The sequence below is a fragment of the Nannobrachium achirus genome, assembly GCF_963921795.1.
Source record: "Nannobrachium achirus genome assembly, chromosome: 12".
NCBI classification, from domain to species: Eukaryota; Metazoa; Chordata; class Actinopteri; order Myctophiformes; family Myctophidae; genus Nannobrachium; species Nannobrachium achirus.
The window spans coordinates 56251272-56269570 of record NC_137832.1 but is presented as its reverse complement, the minus strand read 5'-3'; the positions used below and the strand labels follow the sequence as shown (position 1 = coordinate 56269570).

The window sequence follows — 18299 nt, the reverse complement described above, 5'->3', positions numbered from 1 at the left end:
TGTTGCATTAATCAATTTAAAGTCAAAGTATGAAAGGTATATGCATAACATTGTATTGCAAAACAGAATAGAAGAAAAAACTGGAGGGAAAAAAGATAGAAAGAAAATGCATTGACTTCATGACCATTGATATAAATAATCAGGCATTCTTTTGTCTGTGTTACCGTGGTAATGTCTTTATGTAGCGTCACGGCCGGGAGGCGAACCCGGGACCCCGATTTGCCAGGTATGCACGCTGACCAGTCAGCCAAAGTGCCAGGCACGTTGGCGAGAGCCAACGCACATACCGTATAGCCTACATTTATATGACTTATTGAAAATAAATGGTTCAAATCCCATGTGTAGCACTCGCTGCCAGAGCAGGGGCCTTTTGAGCAAGGCACTTAAAGAGAGTCCTATCTCTATCAATAATATTAATACAATGTATTTATTTATCTCAGAGTCCCAACTAATATATTATATACCTATTGTCACTCGTCTATATAATATAATAATATATAATATCTATCTGCAAAACTCCTGACAAAGTAAACATGGTGGTTGTACTGTTGTTGTCGTTGTCGCCGCTTCACATCATGTTAAATACCAACATCTAACATAATACTGGCAATAAACTAATAATAATATTATTTATATATGAATACCACCAGCTAATTTAGTAAACTTGCAACAAGCTGCATTATGTTATGTTAGCCTGATTTCCAACAGCTAATGCAACAATAAACAGACGTAAGAATAATAATAATATTCATAATTAATAATTATTATTTCAACCTGAATACTAACTGCTAATATAATAATAAACTAATAATCAACGTTATTATGTTAGCCTGCATACCAACAGCTAACGTTATAATAAGCTAATCATATACCTTATTTCTATTATTATATTATGCTACATTATGGCATTCTGATTGGTTCATGCGTCTGTCAGTCACTCGGTTCCTCCATCAGCATTGGTCAATGACAGACACAGGCCTTCTCTGGATGGTGATGTGAGTAGACTGCGCTCCTTCTTGATTGGCCGTGGCGGTGGATCTCAGCTGAGCGTGACCAGTCAGCTGCGCGTAGAGGCGGGACTTGAGGAAGCGCTGGTAGCTGTCCGTCTCCATCAGGCTGTAGATCTGATCCTGGGCCAGCTGGAAGGAGGCGGGGCCTGCACCTCTGCACAGCTCCTGACTGGTCAGTTCCCTGACTGACGAGTCAATGTTGACCTGAGGGGGGCAAATATAAACAAACTGGTCAAAACACTAGAACCTGAGGCTGGACTCACACATATGCGTGAAACATCATCTCCGTATCGTCTGAGAATGGCCACTGGGAACGCCGTACTAATGCATTGTCAATGGAAGGTTGTTTGGTTTTTTGTCATTGCCGTATCTCTAGCTCAACCACAGCCTGTCTTTTGGCCAAGAGACACGGGAACTACAAAACACCAAACAACCTTCCATTGACAATGCATTAGTACGGTGCCCCCAGTGGCCATTCTCAGACGATACGGAGAAGATGTTTCACGCATATGTCTGTGGTGCGCCTAAGAGATGAGACATTTTGGGGTCTGATTTGTTTTGACATCGATATCCTATGTTAAAATTGCATAGTCGGTGGGTGGGCAGTTGGGAGGACAACATGCACTGATATCAGACAGAAAAAGAAACCTGTATATAAACGTTAAAAAAAGCTGATCTGATCATGAACATTGTGAGCTTGTAGGTCAGCTATTTTTGGAAATTATATAAGTTATAAATATGATATAACGACTAAGCCAAGTTGAAAGTGGTTAACAATCACGAGTCACGACCGTTGCCGCTTAATTCACCCTTTGTCAAGTCCCGCCTATTGTCCTGCCCCTCTCCACACCCATTGGTTGCTGTGTCTTAGTGGGACATTCAGTGGGACATTCCATCCACTGCCATGTTAATTCAGTTGCTTCATATTGTTATTCTGTGTGCTCAATTCTAATTTCAAACTTTGTTTCAGTCAATTGGAGCTGCTCAGTGGCAACATAGTGAATCAGCATGTTTTTAAATGTTTTTATTTCTCCAAAAATTATGTTTTAGCTAATTCAAAATAAAAAAGGCGGGACAAGGCAGAGAGCCTGCTGGTTGGTCAGTCAGGGACCAACCAGGAGGCTAACAAAGGGTGAATTGCCGATAACAATCAAGAAAGTCAAATAATGGCAGATAATTTAGCCAAACCAATATATCGGTCGGTTTCTAGTAAAACTACATAGAATAATACATAAGAAGTAACAGCAAGACATCATCGATGAAATATATACAGACAGACAGATAGGCAGAGAGACATGTTAGACAGACAGACAGACGGACCTGTCTAGCACCCTGTGTTGAGATGAAGTCGTTGTAGATCTTCTCAGCCTTGGCAGCCATCTTGCTGAGTGGGCGTGTCCTCCTGTATTTCTCCACAGCCAACCAGAATGCAAGATTCTCCTCGCTGAACTCCGACTTCAGGAAGTGGTGGAACACCGCCAGCCCATCTGATCAACGAGGAGCAAGGTAGGGGGACATTATTTAAATTAAATGTGAACTTATGAGGATGTGTGTGTGTGTGTGTGTGTGTGTGTGTGTGTGTGTGTGTGTGTGTGTGTGTGTGTGCGTGTGTGTGTGCGTGTGTTTGTGCACGTGCGTCCGTGTGTTTGTGTGTGTTTCACTTTATTTTGGGTAATTTAGAAATTTAGAAGACACTCCTAATCCAGAGCGTTTTACAGTAAGCAAGGTAAACCCATACGTCAAATGCATAGAGACAGTGCCTCAGTAAACTAGGATCATAGGTAAACCAAGAACCTGGCATCAGTCTAAACAGTAAAATATATAATAATAATAAAAAGATTAGGTCAAGTGCTACAGGCTAAGGTGGAGTCTGAAGAGGTGAGTCTAAACACAACGGCAGAAGATTGGGCCTGGAGTTCTAAGTGCAATGGGGAGTTTGGGGGCCAGAAGGGAGAAAGAAGAGTCTGGGACGTGGGGAGCGTTGTGCCGTATGTTTTAGGGAAGGTTCTGACAGCTTCCCTGTGTTAGCTGTCCTGAGTGAGTGGGATGGGTGGTAGGGTTGGATCAGGCTTTGAAGATATGCGTACGTTGTACGGCAACATCAGGGTTTTGGGCAGTAACTGAGAGCCAACGGAGGGAGCGGGGAAGGGGGGAGATGTGAAGGTTTTGGGCTGGCTGAAGACCAAAGCATTCTGTATCATTTGGAGAGGCTTAAGTGCACATGCTGGGAGGCCAGTAAAGAGCGAGTAAAATCTCCTTCACAATCACACATTAAAACGTGGGAACTGGCCAGTACACTGAGCAGCTCTGGAGCACTTGGAGGTTCAGTGCCTTGCTCTAAGGCAGCTGTGTTGGGAGAGGGGTAGTCTCGTGTGGCCAGACAGTTGCCTCAGACAATTTTCGAATGCTTCCGGTCACACAGTCTGGAGCAATGGAAGTTCTGACCATGAATAAAACATAAAGCGGATGTGACTCCTACTCCCCACTTCGGTTTCGTCTTTACAGTCGCGCAAATTCATCCTGGTATAACTCAAAATCATCTAAGCAATATAGCTGGCTGCTTAGCAGACATGGAAATTAAAAAAGGAGAGGGGTAAATGGTGGCCAATCACCCAGATTTGTCCTGCCGGTCCAGGGGATTGAACCAGGAACCCCTAGGTCACAAACGCACTGCTCTAACCTCCTGAATGTCTTCCAACAGTAAAGGCTACATGCGTATTTGTCATTTCCAGTCAGTACACTCACATTTATTGGCCAGCAAAGCGTCAAAGCTCCACGCCCACCTCTGCACCTCGTCTGGAGACGGTCTGGAGGAAACAAAACAACAGAGGAGGTAAAATAATTAAATCGGCACACCGGTTCTCAGCTCCACTTAACTGTTTACTTCTGCTCTCAACGTTTCGGTCTTACTCGATCTTCATTGGGGACTTTTTTGTTTCTTGAAATCAACAACACCACTCTCTCTCGCACACACGCACACTCACACACACACACACACACACACCAACCTGTGGTTCTTCAGAGCTTTCTCCAGACTGCTGACATTGTTTCCATGGCTGAGGTTGCTCCGTCGCCGTAGGAACGTCAGGCGGCTCCGGACATCTTTAGCTCTGACAACAAGGGAATGAAGGGATTATTATTATTATTATTATATACTGTTTACAGGTTAAAGGAGTAGTTCTACCACTTTTTCTAGTCACATGTTCAGATACTGGATTCTGATTGGTTTAAAACAGTGGTAAATAGGCCAACAACCTTGAGTTGGCTCATGGACCCCACCCACTGAAACAATTAATGATTGTAACTAAAGATCCTTGCAAGTTACAACTGTGTTTTCTTTCATGTATTCATGGGTTGCATTTGTAGTCCTAAACCGGCCATATTGAGGACCAACACCGGTGTTCAATTTGTTTGAATGGCATAGAAACAATGTTCTACGTTAATCAAAACACCTGTGTTGGTCCTCAAAATGGCTGGTGTAGGACTACAAATGCAACCCATGAATATGGTAAAGTGGTAGAAAAGCCTGCGGCTCGTGGCACAACCCTGAAACAGTGGTAAATCAGCCAACAACCCACTCCTTCTCATGGTAAATGGCTTACTTCACCCCCAAAAGGACATTTTTTCAGACGATTACTCAAGCCATGGAGACTTGAGTTCAATAATATTTATTTGTATTTGTTGCATCCAAATGCATTTGGGTCCCCAACCGGGAAATCAATGGGGGTTAATTTATTGTAATCAAATTATTGTCTTAGGAATGCAATAAAAAACTAAAAGCAATCAATAGAAGAAAAGTCATTTGGGGGGGTTTAACCAGTTTATTTGTCTTTGTCCTGGAAGTCAGAACTTATCCAAAAAAAGTGATTATTAAGTATGACTGGACAATGTATATTTAAGAATTCAATTATTTCTTCTTGGCTGCTGACAGGACTGGTAGGTGAATGAACACAACTTCTTTTGAAGACTTACAGACTTTTGGTCTTCTTCCTCTTCTGAGGGAAGCCTCCGCTGTCCTAGACAGACAGACAGACACACACAGACAGACACACAGTCACAGACAGACACACAGTCACAGACAGACAGATTTAAAACAACTAGTCCATAAACGGGTGTCCACCCAAACTACAGTATGTGCAGACAGCAAATGACCACTACAGATCTAACTGTACTGATCGTTTATTTGTCCCTACTCATATGAATATGCAATCAGGCATAGTGTCACCCTCTGAAAATGAGAACAGCCGTAACTGAATAAAAGTCAATGAGTCTATCCACAAGTTTCCAACATCCCATTGTGCATTGCGCAGAAATTGGACGGAGCTTCCGGCGCCGCAGCCGAGTGTGATCTACAAGCTCACAACGGCTGCATCTGCGACACGACGTGAGCTTATATGTCTGCTGTTAACCGGAAGTGTGGTGCAGTGTGGTGCAAAACATTCTCCAGTAAATTCCTGCGGAAAGAGGTGGATTGATTATATCTACTGTAGGATTGTTGCTGACACTACTGTTAAAACTTGACTCAACCTAAGTTGTGTACCTTAACGCTAGTAACTCAACCTAAGTTGTACCTTAACGCTAGTACAGTAACTCAACCTAAATTGTACCTTAACGATAGTACAGTAACTCAACCTAAGTTGTACCTTAATGGTAGCTAACCCACCCAGCGGGGGAGTTCAGACTCGTACCTTTTTCCCGTAGAGCAGGAGGGTCATCCTGTGCAGCGACCCCCCCTCTCTGGTCAGCTCCCTGCGCAGGGTGTGGGGGGAGGGGGGGCGGCGGGGGGAGGAGGGGTCACGGTCAGGGTCATCGTGGGTCAGGGGTCGCGTGAGGTGGTGGATGGTGCTGTCGGAGAGGAAGCGGGGCGACCGAGGCTCGCGGACCAGGGAGCCCTCGGAGAACGAGCGGCGCAGGCAGGGCGGACCTGGGGTAGGGAATGAAGCGCACCTGGCTCACATGCTGGTTGCACCATGCTGTTCTGTCATTCAGGTAATAATGTCTACTTCTAGATCTATAACGCCTATAATGACCACTTCACCCATTTTCATCCTAATATAATTGGTCATTTTATATTTTACTGCCTATGACGAGCATGTGTTATTGTTTATATGCAGTGGTTTATTGTTTTTAATTTGTCTATCTATGTAAACCAGGGGTGTCCAATTTAAGTGTCCAAAGTCCAAAATGCGGCCCGATGACAATTTTATACGGCCCACAGCTTCATTCCTAAATTGTACTATAAATGGCCACCAGCACCGTCAAACAAGAATACACGTAGTATAATTTGTCAGTATTCCTTGTTCCCTGTTGTCTCACGCAGAAATACTATTTTTCTTGTATTTTCTACCTTGTATGTCTGGTTACATTTGGTAATGGGAGTTATTTGTGTTTTGTTCAGAGCACACACCTGACAACAGACCACTGATATTAAATATTGATGATGGTTAAATAAAATGTTGTAATTACGATGCATATGTATGTGACTTTATGATCCGACCGAAAATATTTTCTTGTCAGGAGATATAGTCAGCCCTTGGGTGTTTTAATATTTTCTAATGTGGCCCCCATTGAAAAAAAGTTTGGACACCCCTGATGTAAACAGAACCATTGTCTGCCTGTGGTAACTAGGCTACTTAACTCCAGTTGAAGTCATTCCTCATTTTGAACTCAAATTGACCTCTAACCTCCAGTCCTGTAGGGGGAGCCGTATTCCTCGCCTCCTTCCTCCTCCTCCTCCTCCTCTTCGTCGTCATCCTCACTCTCCTCCTCCTCGGGGGAGAGGAGGAGAGGAGAGGAGCAGAGGCCTCCTCCCCCCGCCGGCTCTGAGATCTCTGAGCAGCTCTCTCCTTCTCCCTGCTGTCGCTCCTCCTTCAACTCCTGGAAGAAGTATACAAGTGTTTTACTCCTCAATACTGCAGTGTAGAAACACTCTGTTGCGACGTAAAAGTCCGGAATTCAAAATGCGCTTGAGCAAAAGTACGGAAGTGTTGGGGTCAAAATGTAGGACTTACAACTCATCCGCACAGCACACGAGCGTTGCGTTGCGAGTTGCGACGTAGCCTGAACGAATCAAATAAATAAATACCGGTATCGGCATTGTGAGCTTGTAGATCGGCTATTTTCAAGTGGCCTAGGTGTCAAATATGGCTAAAAGTGGTTAATGTGTGTTTTGTAACATAATTTGTACCGGCAAAGTAACTACAGTATTAACTAAAGTTTTCAAATGATTGTGGTGGAGTAACAAGTAATAAATACAATATTTGGATCCGAGATGTAGTGGAGTAGAAGTGAAAGTATTGGAAAATTGGAAACACTCAAGTAAAGTGCAAACACCTCAAAATTGTACTTGAGTAAATGCCTACTTAGAGATAGATAGATAGATAGATAGATAGATAGATAGGTCCACAGGTTGAGAACCACTGCTTTTTAACACTACTGACCTCCTCTCTCCTGGCGTCTCTCTCCTTCCAGATCTTGTCCTCCTCTCTCCTCTCCTGCGGCCTCCAGACGACCCTCGCCACCTCCTCCTGCTGCTCCCTGGCTCTCTCCCGCTCCTTCCTGCACCTCCTCTGCTCCTCCCCTCCTCCTCCTCCTCCTCCTCCTCTCTCTCTCTCCAACCAGACGGCGGGGGGAGGAGCGCAGGGAAGGTTGCGAGGAGACGTGGAGAGGAAGGAAGCCGAGGAGGAGGAGCCGTAGGCAGGGTGGGAGGGGAAAGGAGGAGGGGAGGAGGCGCGGAAGGAGGCGGGGTCACAGAGGGAGGGGCGAGGAGGCGGGGCCGAGGAGACGTCGGGAGACAGCGATAGGAGGCCGAAGTCTGACGGGTACTGGTCCTAGAGGAGAGGAGAGGACAATATGTTTTCTATAACAATAACACTTAAAAACAAAGCAATAACATTACAAATATACCGGTATACATATATATATATATACTGTATATCGTCATTGTCGGGTGGAAACCTTGTATGTCCAAAACCGTTCGTTTTGTATTTATCGTTTTTGAAAAATATCTAAACTAGTGAAAATAGCCGATCTACAAGCACACTTAACGCCTCGCACCGCGAGGCATTGTGTGCTTGTAGATCAGCTATTTTCACTACCTTTATGCAATAGTCTTGTGTGATGAACCAGGGCTTTACTTTATGGAAAAATGTACACATTTGAAACCTAGAGATACAAGGTTTCTGCCCGGCAGTGACGATATACAGCCCTGGAGAGAAATATCTGTAAGGCAATATATGATGTGACCATTTTAACTTCATTGGGCGCTCAAAATGCTCAAGATATACTGTAACCCGTTCCTGTGTTGGATCATTTGTAAGCACAAATTATGCAATTCATTCCAACTATATACGTTTTTTATTCATTTGTGGGCATGGGGGGGGGGGGGGGGGACAAAATCATGTTTTTGATTTGCATGCGTGCATATGCATTATATAATTAAATATATCTTAGGCAGTAGGTTCGCATTCATTCCAGCCGCTATGTACTTAACCATTGGACCGTTGTCCTTGGTAGATGTAGGTCTACATATGGATATAGACTCTTTAGGTATAGGTGGCTCCTAGGAAGCTCTTTTTATTTAGGGCCTATAGCTAACTGCATGGTTGAATGGGGGTCCGCAGACAAATTACAGATTAATTTGGAGGTCCTTCACATGAAAATGTTTGAGAACCACCGGTTCAAACATTAGGGAGAACACCCACATTCATGGGTTTCATAGTCCTACAAAGCCATGTTGAGGACCAACACAGGTGTTTCAATGTGTCTGATTGGCATAGAAATAATGTTCTACGCCAATCAGAACACCTGTGTTGGTCCTCAACAGCCGGTGTATGACTACGAATGAAATCCATGAATAAGCAGCTACACTTTAGAAACAAGTTAAAAAAATAACACCGCAACTAACCAATATTTGCCAGCGACGTTACAGAAAAAACAAGTCCAAAGCTGCTTTTAATAAGCAGGCGCAGACTAGCTTGTCACCATAGGTCCACCGAAAGCTCATTGGATGCTTGGACACTGCAGGCTGATCCGGCTTGGGACCTAAAATGAGTTTGGCACCCCTGTAGTATCTTGCCTTGTGTATGTGTGCGTGCGTGCGTGCGTGCGTGCGTGTATTACTATACTTGGGAGGGCCTAATATCCCACACACAATAGAAAGTGAGAAGACTATTTTCCTGGTCCTTGGGTTAGGGCTGGATTCATACCTGATTTAATAATTTAATTGCACCCCGGTGTCGTGCACCGAAAAATAGACAATCTACTTGATCCGCTATTTTTCGGCTTCAGGCAGGCTTTACTGTTAACTCATACCCTGCCAAAAAAAATGTTTCTATGATAAAAACGTCTTTAAAACGTCTTTTTCACTATGGACCTCCCTGCCAGACGTCTTCTGAACGTCTTTTTTTTTAAAAAAAATTAAAAAAAAAAAAAAAAAAAATTGAAAAAAATGTTTTTGAATTATTTTTTTTGGGACCTCCAACAGTGTACTAGGCATGATCGCGATCGCGAAATTGCATGTTTAACCCCCATACCAACCCCATCTTTCAAACATGGCAGCCATGTTTGTTTACATTTGAAGAAAACATAAGGGCTCCTTTCTCCTGAATGCCTGAACGGATTTCCAAGCGGATTTTTTTGTTTGAAAGCTGTGAAAAGCATGCACATGCATAGTGCATGATCTGTGCACGAATGTGTGCACCAGCGTGCACACAATTTTTTTAACCCTTTGTTGGCGAACCGGCAATATAAGAGGTCATCCCACTTTAAATATGGCACCGACTGAGTTAAAAATTGTATAATAATAATATTTGTAAAAAATTCACCATCCTAAAATTGTTAAAAGTATAGTAACAGAAACCTGTGTGCATGCGTGTGTGAATGTGTGTGTGCCTGTACCTGCTGGTGTTGTTGGGTGGTCTCCATGGAGACAGAAAGCTGTACTCTGATGTTGTCATGGAGACAGTGTGTTACGCGGTTCTTCTGCTCCGGGGTGAAGGCCTCCAGACACACAACACGCTGCGCGTCCTTTATGTACAACTGCATGGTGTCACCAGGAGCTGTAGGCACACACACACACACACACACGACCATGGGAATTTAATATTATTCCACTTATTACATGGGTGCATGCATAGTAGGGACAGATAAACCTTTTGTTATACCACTGCTCTCTGACTCCTCTGGTGCGATATCCTCTCTTAGATCTAGACCAATATAATTCACAAAAGCGATGGGTCGTACTAAGAATGACAAGAGAGTTCACTTTTGTCTTTTTCGATGAAGGACAAATGTTTCGGCTATCTGCCGCAGGCAGCTGGATAGCCAAAAACGTCTTCATTGTAAAAGCATGGAGAAGAAATTAAAAGAAAAGATAACTCACTATCGCCATTCTGACCTATCACTTATGCATAGTAGGGATGTAAAATACCAAACCAACGATATCACAATATCAGGTTCATATTACGATATTTATTGCAATATTTAATGCTGTCCGCATGCTCAGAATAGGAACACTATGTTTCTTGAGATTCCATGTTGTGCACTCGGCTTGTTTGAGGCTTTGTGCCACCTGTGTAAGCTTGTGTCTCTTGGCACAGAGCTGGCAGCACTGTTTGACTAAAGCTTAATTAGTTGCCAAGCTAAATGGCAAGGCTATGTTGCTCAGCCAACAGTGGGTCAGACATTTAGCTAAATAACCAAGCGGTCAGTCGCTATACAAAGTAGAGGCATGGCTGCTGTTTCACTCTCGTTAATCCGCCACTGTTTAAACAAAACAAAACAGAGCTTTTGGGCATTGAATATAGCTGCTGTCTGCTTACTCTCTCTCAGCTGTGTGTCTCTCAGGTAGAATGGACTCTGCAGGACGTTACAGTGTCCGTTGACATCCTCTCTGGTCAGCAGCAGCAGATCCGTGTAGATTAACACAGTCACCTGTAAGGGCAGTATGCATGCACACACGCATACATATTAAATGACAACTTTAGTTTTTTACAACAAGGGTTCATATTTTAGATGGTAATAAAGAATATAAAATATGAGTGTTAAATTGATTTCATTTACTTCTTTCTATTGTTTTAGAGATTCTTATTTCAGTGGTTGGGGGCATGCGTACAAGTGGCTAAATATGTCATTTTACACAGAATAAGCCCATTCTCAAGATACAACGCAACCTTTCATGGTTGGATGTGACTTATAGGGGCTAGAAGTGTTACTGTAAATAGCAATAAAGAAACTGCTGGCTTATTGTGTCTAAAAAGACATATTTGGCCACTTGTACGCATGCCCCCATGTGTACGCATGACCCACATTTTAGCACGGTAAACGCAATAAAACAATAGAACGAAGCAAATGAAAACATTTTAACACTCACTTTTTCTTTTCTTTAATTACACTCTAAAATATGAACCCTTGTTGTAAAAAAACAAAGTTGTCCTTTAATGTGGCCCAGCTATTGCTCAAACAATACTAGAATCCTGGTAATAAATGTATGAATATAATCTCTGCTTTCTGGCAGAAACCAGCTACTGTAACATTTTCAGGAGATAAAAAATGTCCAGCTCAAGTGGAGTTAGGTTTTGGCCGAAGCGCTTTTTAATACTTTTCATTGGTTCAATATTTTGTTAACCAACACACAGACGCAAAGGGTGTAGCAATAGCACTGATTTATGAAAAATGGAGTTAGCTGTTTTTTGCCGGTCTGCGATTATTAGTAGTAGCAGTAGTAGTGGTAGCCTAGTAGGCCTACTAGTAGTAGAATTGTACCTTGGTAGGAACGAGGTTTCCATTATGAAGAATCATTTCTTCTGACATCAGTAGAGTTCTTTCTGGATGGCAAAGGTCCAGTGGCTACAAGATAAACAACAATTTAACAACATAAGCAATACATTGCATGTAACATAATTAAAAACTAGAAAAAAGCATTCCTACATTAAAGACACTGTGTCCTGACACTGTGTCCTCCTTGAGTGCAACCTATATGAATCATTTATATTGAGGACATTGTTTGTCCAGGCAAAGCGGTTGATTAACTTGCGTAATGTGCATGCATTTCCACAAAATCTTAACAATTTATGTTATTAGTAGTGGGCACAAATCGAAAGGGGGGAAAGTAGACGGTCGAGTTCTGTGTCGAGTTTAACTGTTAGAAGGACTCAAGGACTGGACACGCATGCACGCAACACACACACACACACACACACACACACACACACACAGCAGGCTCCCAGGTTAAAGGAGATTTAATTTCATCTGGGAGCCCATCTGCAAAATAAAAGGAAAAAGGAAAAGCAGTGCCCTCTGCTGTCGTTTTCTGAATCTGTCTCGAGAGACAGTCTGGGTTCTCACCTGAACAAAGACGGGGAAGATGAGTGTCTTGGGCGCCAGCGTGTGGTAAGACCCGAAGCCGGAGTAGGAGGGCAGGTGGGACTGGACCATGGTGCAGTTCTGGTAGTTTCCGTGGCCGTCGGCCTGGGCCGGCGAGGCGGAGGAGGACGGCAGCGTGCAGCTGCTGAACGGCTGCTGTAACAACGATGACGCAGACGACGCCGAGGTGGGCGAGGAGGAGGACGGAGGAGGCATGGTACAGCTGCTGTACGACACCGACGGACAGCTGTGGAGGAGGGGAGGGTGCTGCTCGTGGTGGAGCCCCCTGTTGGGGTGGGTCTGGTACAACCGGCCTGAATAATAATAGCAGGTGCAAGTCAGCAGTTTTCAACCCTTTTCACATCAAGGGCCATTATTACTTGCGCCAGCTGGGGACCACCTGGAACCCTGTAGTTGTTGAAATAGTAGTTGTATAGTAATAGTGCCATAAACGTTGCGTTCTTTATCTTTGTCTTGCTGCTTGTGTTTGCTTATTTGATTTGATCCTGTTCTGTAAAGCCCTTGAATTTGTAAAATCATATTTGTAAGTGGTATGAATGTAGTGCCTCATGCACGTGGCTATACTGTAATAGTGTGGAACAAAAGGAGTATGTCTTACCAATAGTGGCGTTCCTGTTGTGACAAACGGATTGCAATAACTGGGAAACAGAAAGAGAGAAAACAGGACGTTTTATGAAATGAGCAATCTATTAACAATAAGACCTCCGCCAGGCCAGGTTGGCTACCCAGGTCCCAGGGCCTGGAAACCTTGGAAGTCGATCATGTATGAGTGTTGGACAAAATCTGTAGGAGTATAGCGAAGACAATGCTATATGGCTATAAATGCTTTATGTCACAAAATCTAGTCAAGCTAAATTTGGGCAGAGTCTGTATATGGGGATTGTGCCAGGGTTATAGGGTTATAGGCAAAATTTTGGGGTGGAGGTTCCTAGGCCTACTGGGAGTGTGCGTGCAATGTTTCACAGATGGACACACACGCGCAGTCAGGGATGGCGAAAACATAATCTCCGGCCAGGCGGACATAAGTCAACGCCACAATGCCAAAATGTCAGTAGTTCTCTTTTTTTCTCTTTTAAGGCACCTCACAACAGTTACATAAACATTACCATCTCACCTGACTGCCTGGGTCGATGGGCGACAGGATGATGTAGTTGTCCCCGTTTGACGACGTCACACGGGTGCCTTTGAGCGTGGTGGCGGTGCGTGCGAAGTCCTCCTCTTCGTCTCCGTCGTCCTCGTCTTCCTCCTCCTCTTCCTCCCTGGCCTCCCTCCGGTCTCTCCACAAGGACCCCAGGGCTCCCAGCCCGGACCTCAACCCTGAGCCCGGGACACGCCCTCTCCGCCGGCCATATTTGCTGTGGGCGGGGCGAGACAGCAGCTTCCTGCCTGTAAACTATGACAACGGAACGACAAGGAGGTGTCATGGACGTAATTTGAACGGGACATTATTATTATTATTATCCCATTAAAACCTGAGGCTGAATTCTAAAAAGTTTTCTGAAAAAAACAATGTTTCTATGTCAGTGATGCTCAAACCTTTTCACATCAAGGACCCCCAGAATTGTATGTATTTGACCACACATGATTTTGGTGGGGGTACCAGATGACAGTGAAGTGACAATTTAAGAACTTTTTAAGACATTTTAATACAAACAAAAAAAGACCATAACTCCAGTAAATCAAAAGTAACAAGCAAACTACTATAAAAAACTGGTGAAACATTGGCCAAATTGTCAAATATTGTAAGAAAGAGTCAAACATTGTTAAAATAGCACAACGTTGTGAAAACATTATTGATCTGATTGTAAATATGCTATTTTCACAATATTATCTGTGGAACCAAGTCAAACTGAATTGAATGCCTCAACTCTTACATTCCAAGTGCTTGTCAGGGTGTGTGTGTGTGTGTGTGTGTGTGTGTGTGTGTGTGTGTGTGTGTGTGTGTGTGTGTGTGTGTGTGTGTGTGTGTGTGTGTGTGTGTGTGTGTGTGTGTGTGTGTGTGTGTGTGTGTGTGTGTGTGTGTGTGAGCGCGCGCGCGCGCGCGTGTGTGTATTTTTTTGAAAAGGTTGAGAACCACTGCCGTAACTAAACCAATAAAGTAAAGTAAAGAATGATGATGATGATGGTGATGATGATGACTCACGCTGTCGGAGGCAGCTCTGTAAGTTGGTTGGTGAATCAAACCTTCAAAGTAAGGCTTGATGACGGGAAGACCTCTCCACACAATCAGCACGATGTTATTACTACACAACCTAGAGACGCACACACACACACGCGAGCGTACAGTACACACATGCAGGCACGCACAGACACACAGACAGACACACGCGCATGCACGTGCACACACACACACACACACGGATGAAAAATTAAAGGACAAACCAACATAAAGTTTCTTAAGGTGTTGTTGGGCCACCAGGAACCAGTTATATAATGTCAACTTTTTAGGTTTTCTGTTTTCTCGTAAATGAATGCCTAGCAGATCTACAAGATCGCAACGCTCTACAAGCTCACAAGCAACAGACTCACAACATGCCGCATTGTCACAACATGCCGCATTGTGGTGTGTGAGGTTATTGAGACGATTTTCACAATCTTAAAAATGTTAAATTAATAATTTTTGGGCCGACAATAGCCTACATTCTATTTCTAACTAAACTTATTATATACTAGAGGAAGAAATACCTATGAATAACAGACCATTGCTATGGATGGAGAAAGTGCACCTGAATCAATCAATCAAACAAACCACGGTGCTTGTTGCGGTATTCAGGTTTTGCAAGCCGACAGTGTTGAACCGGACACACCTGGTATAATCAAATGGACTGTTTTTCATAAGCTCTTAAAATCAGTGAAATCGTTTTGTTGTTATTCATTTATTTAGCCTACTAACTAACCATGCAATAAACGTTATAATGAACTGTATATAAGCTTGTCATTGTTGAGAAATAAAGGCCTTCAGTGATAGATTTCTCGACCTCTACTTCGGCGTCGAGTCTTAATCTCCCTGTCTGGGTTTATTTCTCAACAAAGACTCACCATTCATTGCCCCTTGTATTATTGTCTTTTTCTTTTCTTTTTCAAAGCGGTCGGCACTTTGAAAACCAAAGTATTACATCACACATACGCACGCACTCACACACACACACACACACACACACACACACACACACACACACACACACACACACACACTCACAACACAAATATATTTTTTAACCATGAAAACAACTATTTCAGTAAAATGGTCCTCACGTCGTCTATTTCGCAAATTCTACTACGTTTGGTCCTCGCTAGTTACACACAAACGCGCACACACACACACTCTCTCTCGGTGTACCTGATAGCGTTAGCGAGGTCCACACACTTCCAGTGCTCCACAGGAAGTCCGTTGAGCTGTAGAACGGAATCTCCTTGTTGGAGCCCCGAGCGATGGGCAGGGCCACCTGCAACACGCACAAGCGCACACGCATTGATGGCTTACTGTTACGGCCTACCTCGTGACATGCTATAATTGTATAGCATACCCGGCAGGTAAATAAAACTTTCGGGCAGGTGAAGTTTGCTTTCAGGTTGCCCGGCTGGTCAAGTGCTTGTTTGAGCGGGGATGGAACCATCTAACACAACAAGAGATATTTGTCTAAACCCCTGAATATGGCCAGATAGCTCTGTCTTCTGGTCTGTGGAATGTCAAATACGAGCGCTGTTTACCTATAATGTGCTGTTTTCACTGTTGTTATACTTAAAAATATAAAATAGGTGTGAACCCATAGTCATATTCAATCATAGCTATGTAGATATTTGGATACACATTTAGGTATGACATTTTTTTATCGCACAGCCCCAGAAAGTAAAACTAAATAAGTGCTAAATTGAACGGTAATTCACATTTTTAAATGGACGATTCAATTTACTTTTCGGGCAAGTGGGCAAGACCTTTGGGCAAGCAGAACATGTACTTTCCCGACAGGCAAGTTCCTCTGACACCTTAGTGTCAACCCCTGCTATTGATGGCTGTTACGGCCTACATGCCATGTACTTACTGTTAGGCAATCAGCAATTTTCACAATTTCTGCCTCTAATATTTGACAATGTTTCATTTGTCATTTTAGAGGTATTAAAAAGTCCTTAAATTGTCACTTTACTAATGTGCATATATCTTCTGTAAACTTAAACTTTATGTTGGTTTGTTTACTGTTGAGTGAGAAAACAATGTTGCACATTAAGTTAATCATCTGTGGGGACCCCCCTGGGGGTTGAGAACCAATGCTATACTGTAATAAATGAAGTGTAAATGAAATGATTTTTTTTTGTGAATGGAAATGAACGTATATGACAGCTGCTGTTCTCTGTGCTTTCAGGAGGCATAGTTCCAGACTCTATGTAGCATTCAGAGATTGTGGAATCGTTATGCCGACAAGTCCTGCTGGCAAGGCAGAAGCAGAGAGGACATGCATCTTACCGGGTTCAACGGCCTGAACTCTGGCAGGACAGTCTGAACAGATAGTGAAGCCAAAGCCATCGCTCCCACGGACGATGTTCACCTGTAGCACATAGAAACAAAAAGGGTTTAATGTAAAGTGTTTCATCTATTCATGTGTTTAAGGTAGGCCCCTGAACAGTGTTTAACTTTTCACAGAGTTTGGTGTGGATTGGAGAAATAGTGCGCCTTGAAAGACCAGATGTTACATTCGTGACAATTGTTCACAATAGATAGATAGATGAACAATTGAAATCTGAAGCTGATGAATTGGTACATTTTCCTGATTGGATTAAATTGGCAATCAACTTGAAAATGTATTTATTGTGTTTCTGTTTATAAAATAGCTAGAGGGACGGGCAGACACCTGTTACTGAACAAACTCTATATAGCAATGATTACTATCACAATATAGAGCTTTAACTTTTTAACAAGAAAACATTGAACCAAGAGATGATTTAACTAAAGTGTCTGATGTGTTCACATGTTTAATATTTCATATGTAATATCATAGGGAGGTGAGTTTCTCTATAGATAAATGCATATCTTTCTTTCCTCAGGGCCAGCCTGTTTGAAGATTGGGTTCCCACGGCAACCTAAATAGCGACAGAGGAAAAGAAAGGACGAAGACAGTGGGAACGGAGGAAGAGAGGAGCGGGGGGTAAAGACCATTCTCTCCCTGGGAGTTTTCTGATGACAAAAGACTTTAAATCTTCCACTGACAGATAGATTAAACTTCTCAGGACACAGAATGTACAGGAGAACCGAACTGCAGCTTGTTTCTCATTGACCCAAACCCAAGACAAACAATAGAGAAGCAAGATACGCCATCTCTTTACTTCCCATAACTGTGTGACGAAGGTGGTCGCTTCCTCGGGAGACCAGAAGTAAGTGGTGAGTCAATGAGTTCCAATGGGAGAGGTGTGAACGTGAACACAGCTTCTGACCCCTTTTTAGGGCCGATGCATACTCCACTTTTATAGAGCCGAATTTAGTTTGGTTCGGCTCTGTCCAAACTACAATATGATGTCATTCAGAGGTTCGGGTCATTAATTCGGCTGTTCGGCGCTGCCGAACTTTTGACTCCATATCCCCATGGTCACCGAATTAATTATTGGACCGAAGGCACAAAGATTTTCAAACATGAAACAAAAAAAATATATATAGGGCCTACACTCTTGCGAGATCTGGCCTTAGGACATTTGTAAGATCTGACATCAGAAAGCATTTAGGAGACCTGTGTACGCTACCATTGTTCATCTATGTGCCGAAGCGTGAGGTGGACTGTCTTCCTAAAATAATAGCGCATCTTTGCTTAAACCATGAAAACCATGAAAACGCAGTATAGTAGAACTGCTTTTGTAGCCGTTATAGTAGTAGTAGTGGCCTAGTAGTACTGCAATAGTTGTAGTGGTAGTAGTAGT

The 18299-nt window shown here is 43.2% G+C and overlaps 1 protein-coding gene across 1 annotated transcript in view; it reads right to left on the bottom strand.

Moving 5' to 3' along the window:
- Window positions 1–950: 950 nt before the first annotated feature.
- Window positions 951–18299, bottom strand: part of LOC308295739 (regulator of G-protein signaling 3-like) — a gene marked incomplete at both ends in the record, with an annotated part of 39286 nt that continues 21937 nt past the window's right edge. The window contains 15 exons of the mRNA XM_080738787.1: window positions 951–1214; window positions 2331–2497; window positions 3756–3817; window positions 4019–4120; window positions 4983–5026; window positions 5699–5934; window positions 6695–6922; window positions 10832–10943; window positions 11775–11858; window positions 12357–12688; window positions 12994–13033; window positions 13510–13788; window positions 14539–14647; window positions 15736–15841; window positions 16858–16939. Of these exons, the coding sequence (XP_080594913.1) occupies window positions 951–1214; window positions 2331–2497; window positions 3756–3817; window positions 4019–4120; window positions 4983–5026; window positions 5699–5934; window positions 6695–6922; window positions 10832–10943; window positions 11775–11858; window positions 12357–12688; window positions 12994–13033; window positions 13510–13788; window positions 14539–14647; window positions 15736–15841; window positions 16858–16939 (2247 nt within the window). The remainder of the gene's footprint in view (window positions 1215–2330; window positions 2498–3755; window positions 3818–4018; window positions 4121–4982; window positions 5027–5698; window positions 5935–6694; window positions 6923–10831; window positions 10944–11774; window positions 11859–12356; window positions 12689–12993; window positions 13034–13509; window positions 13789–14538; window positions 14648–15735; window positions 15842–16857; window positions 16940–18299) is intronic.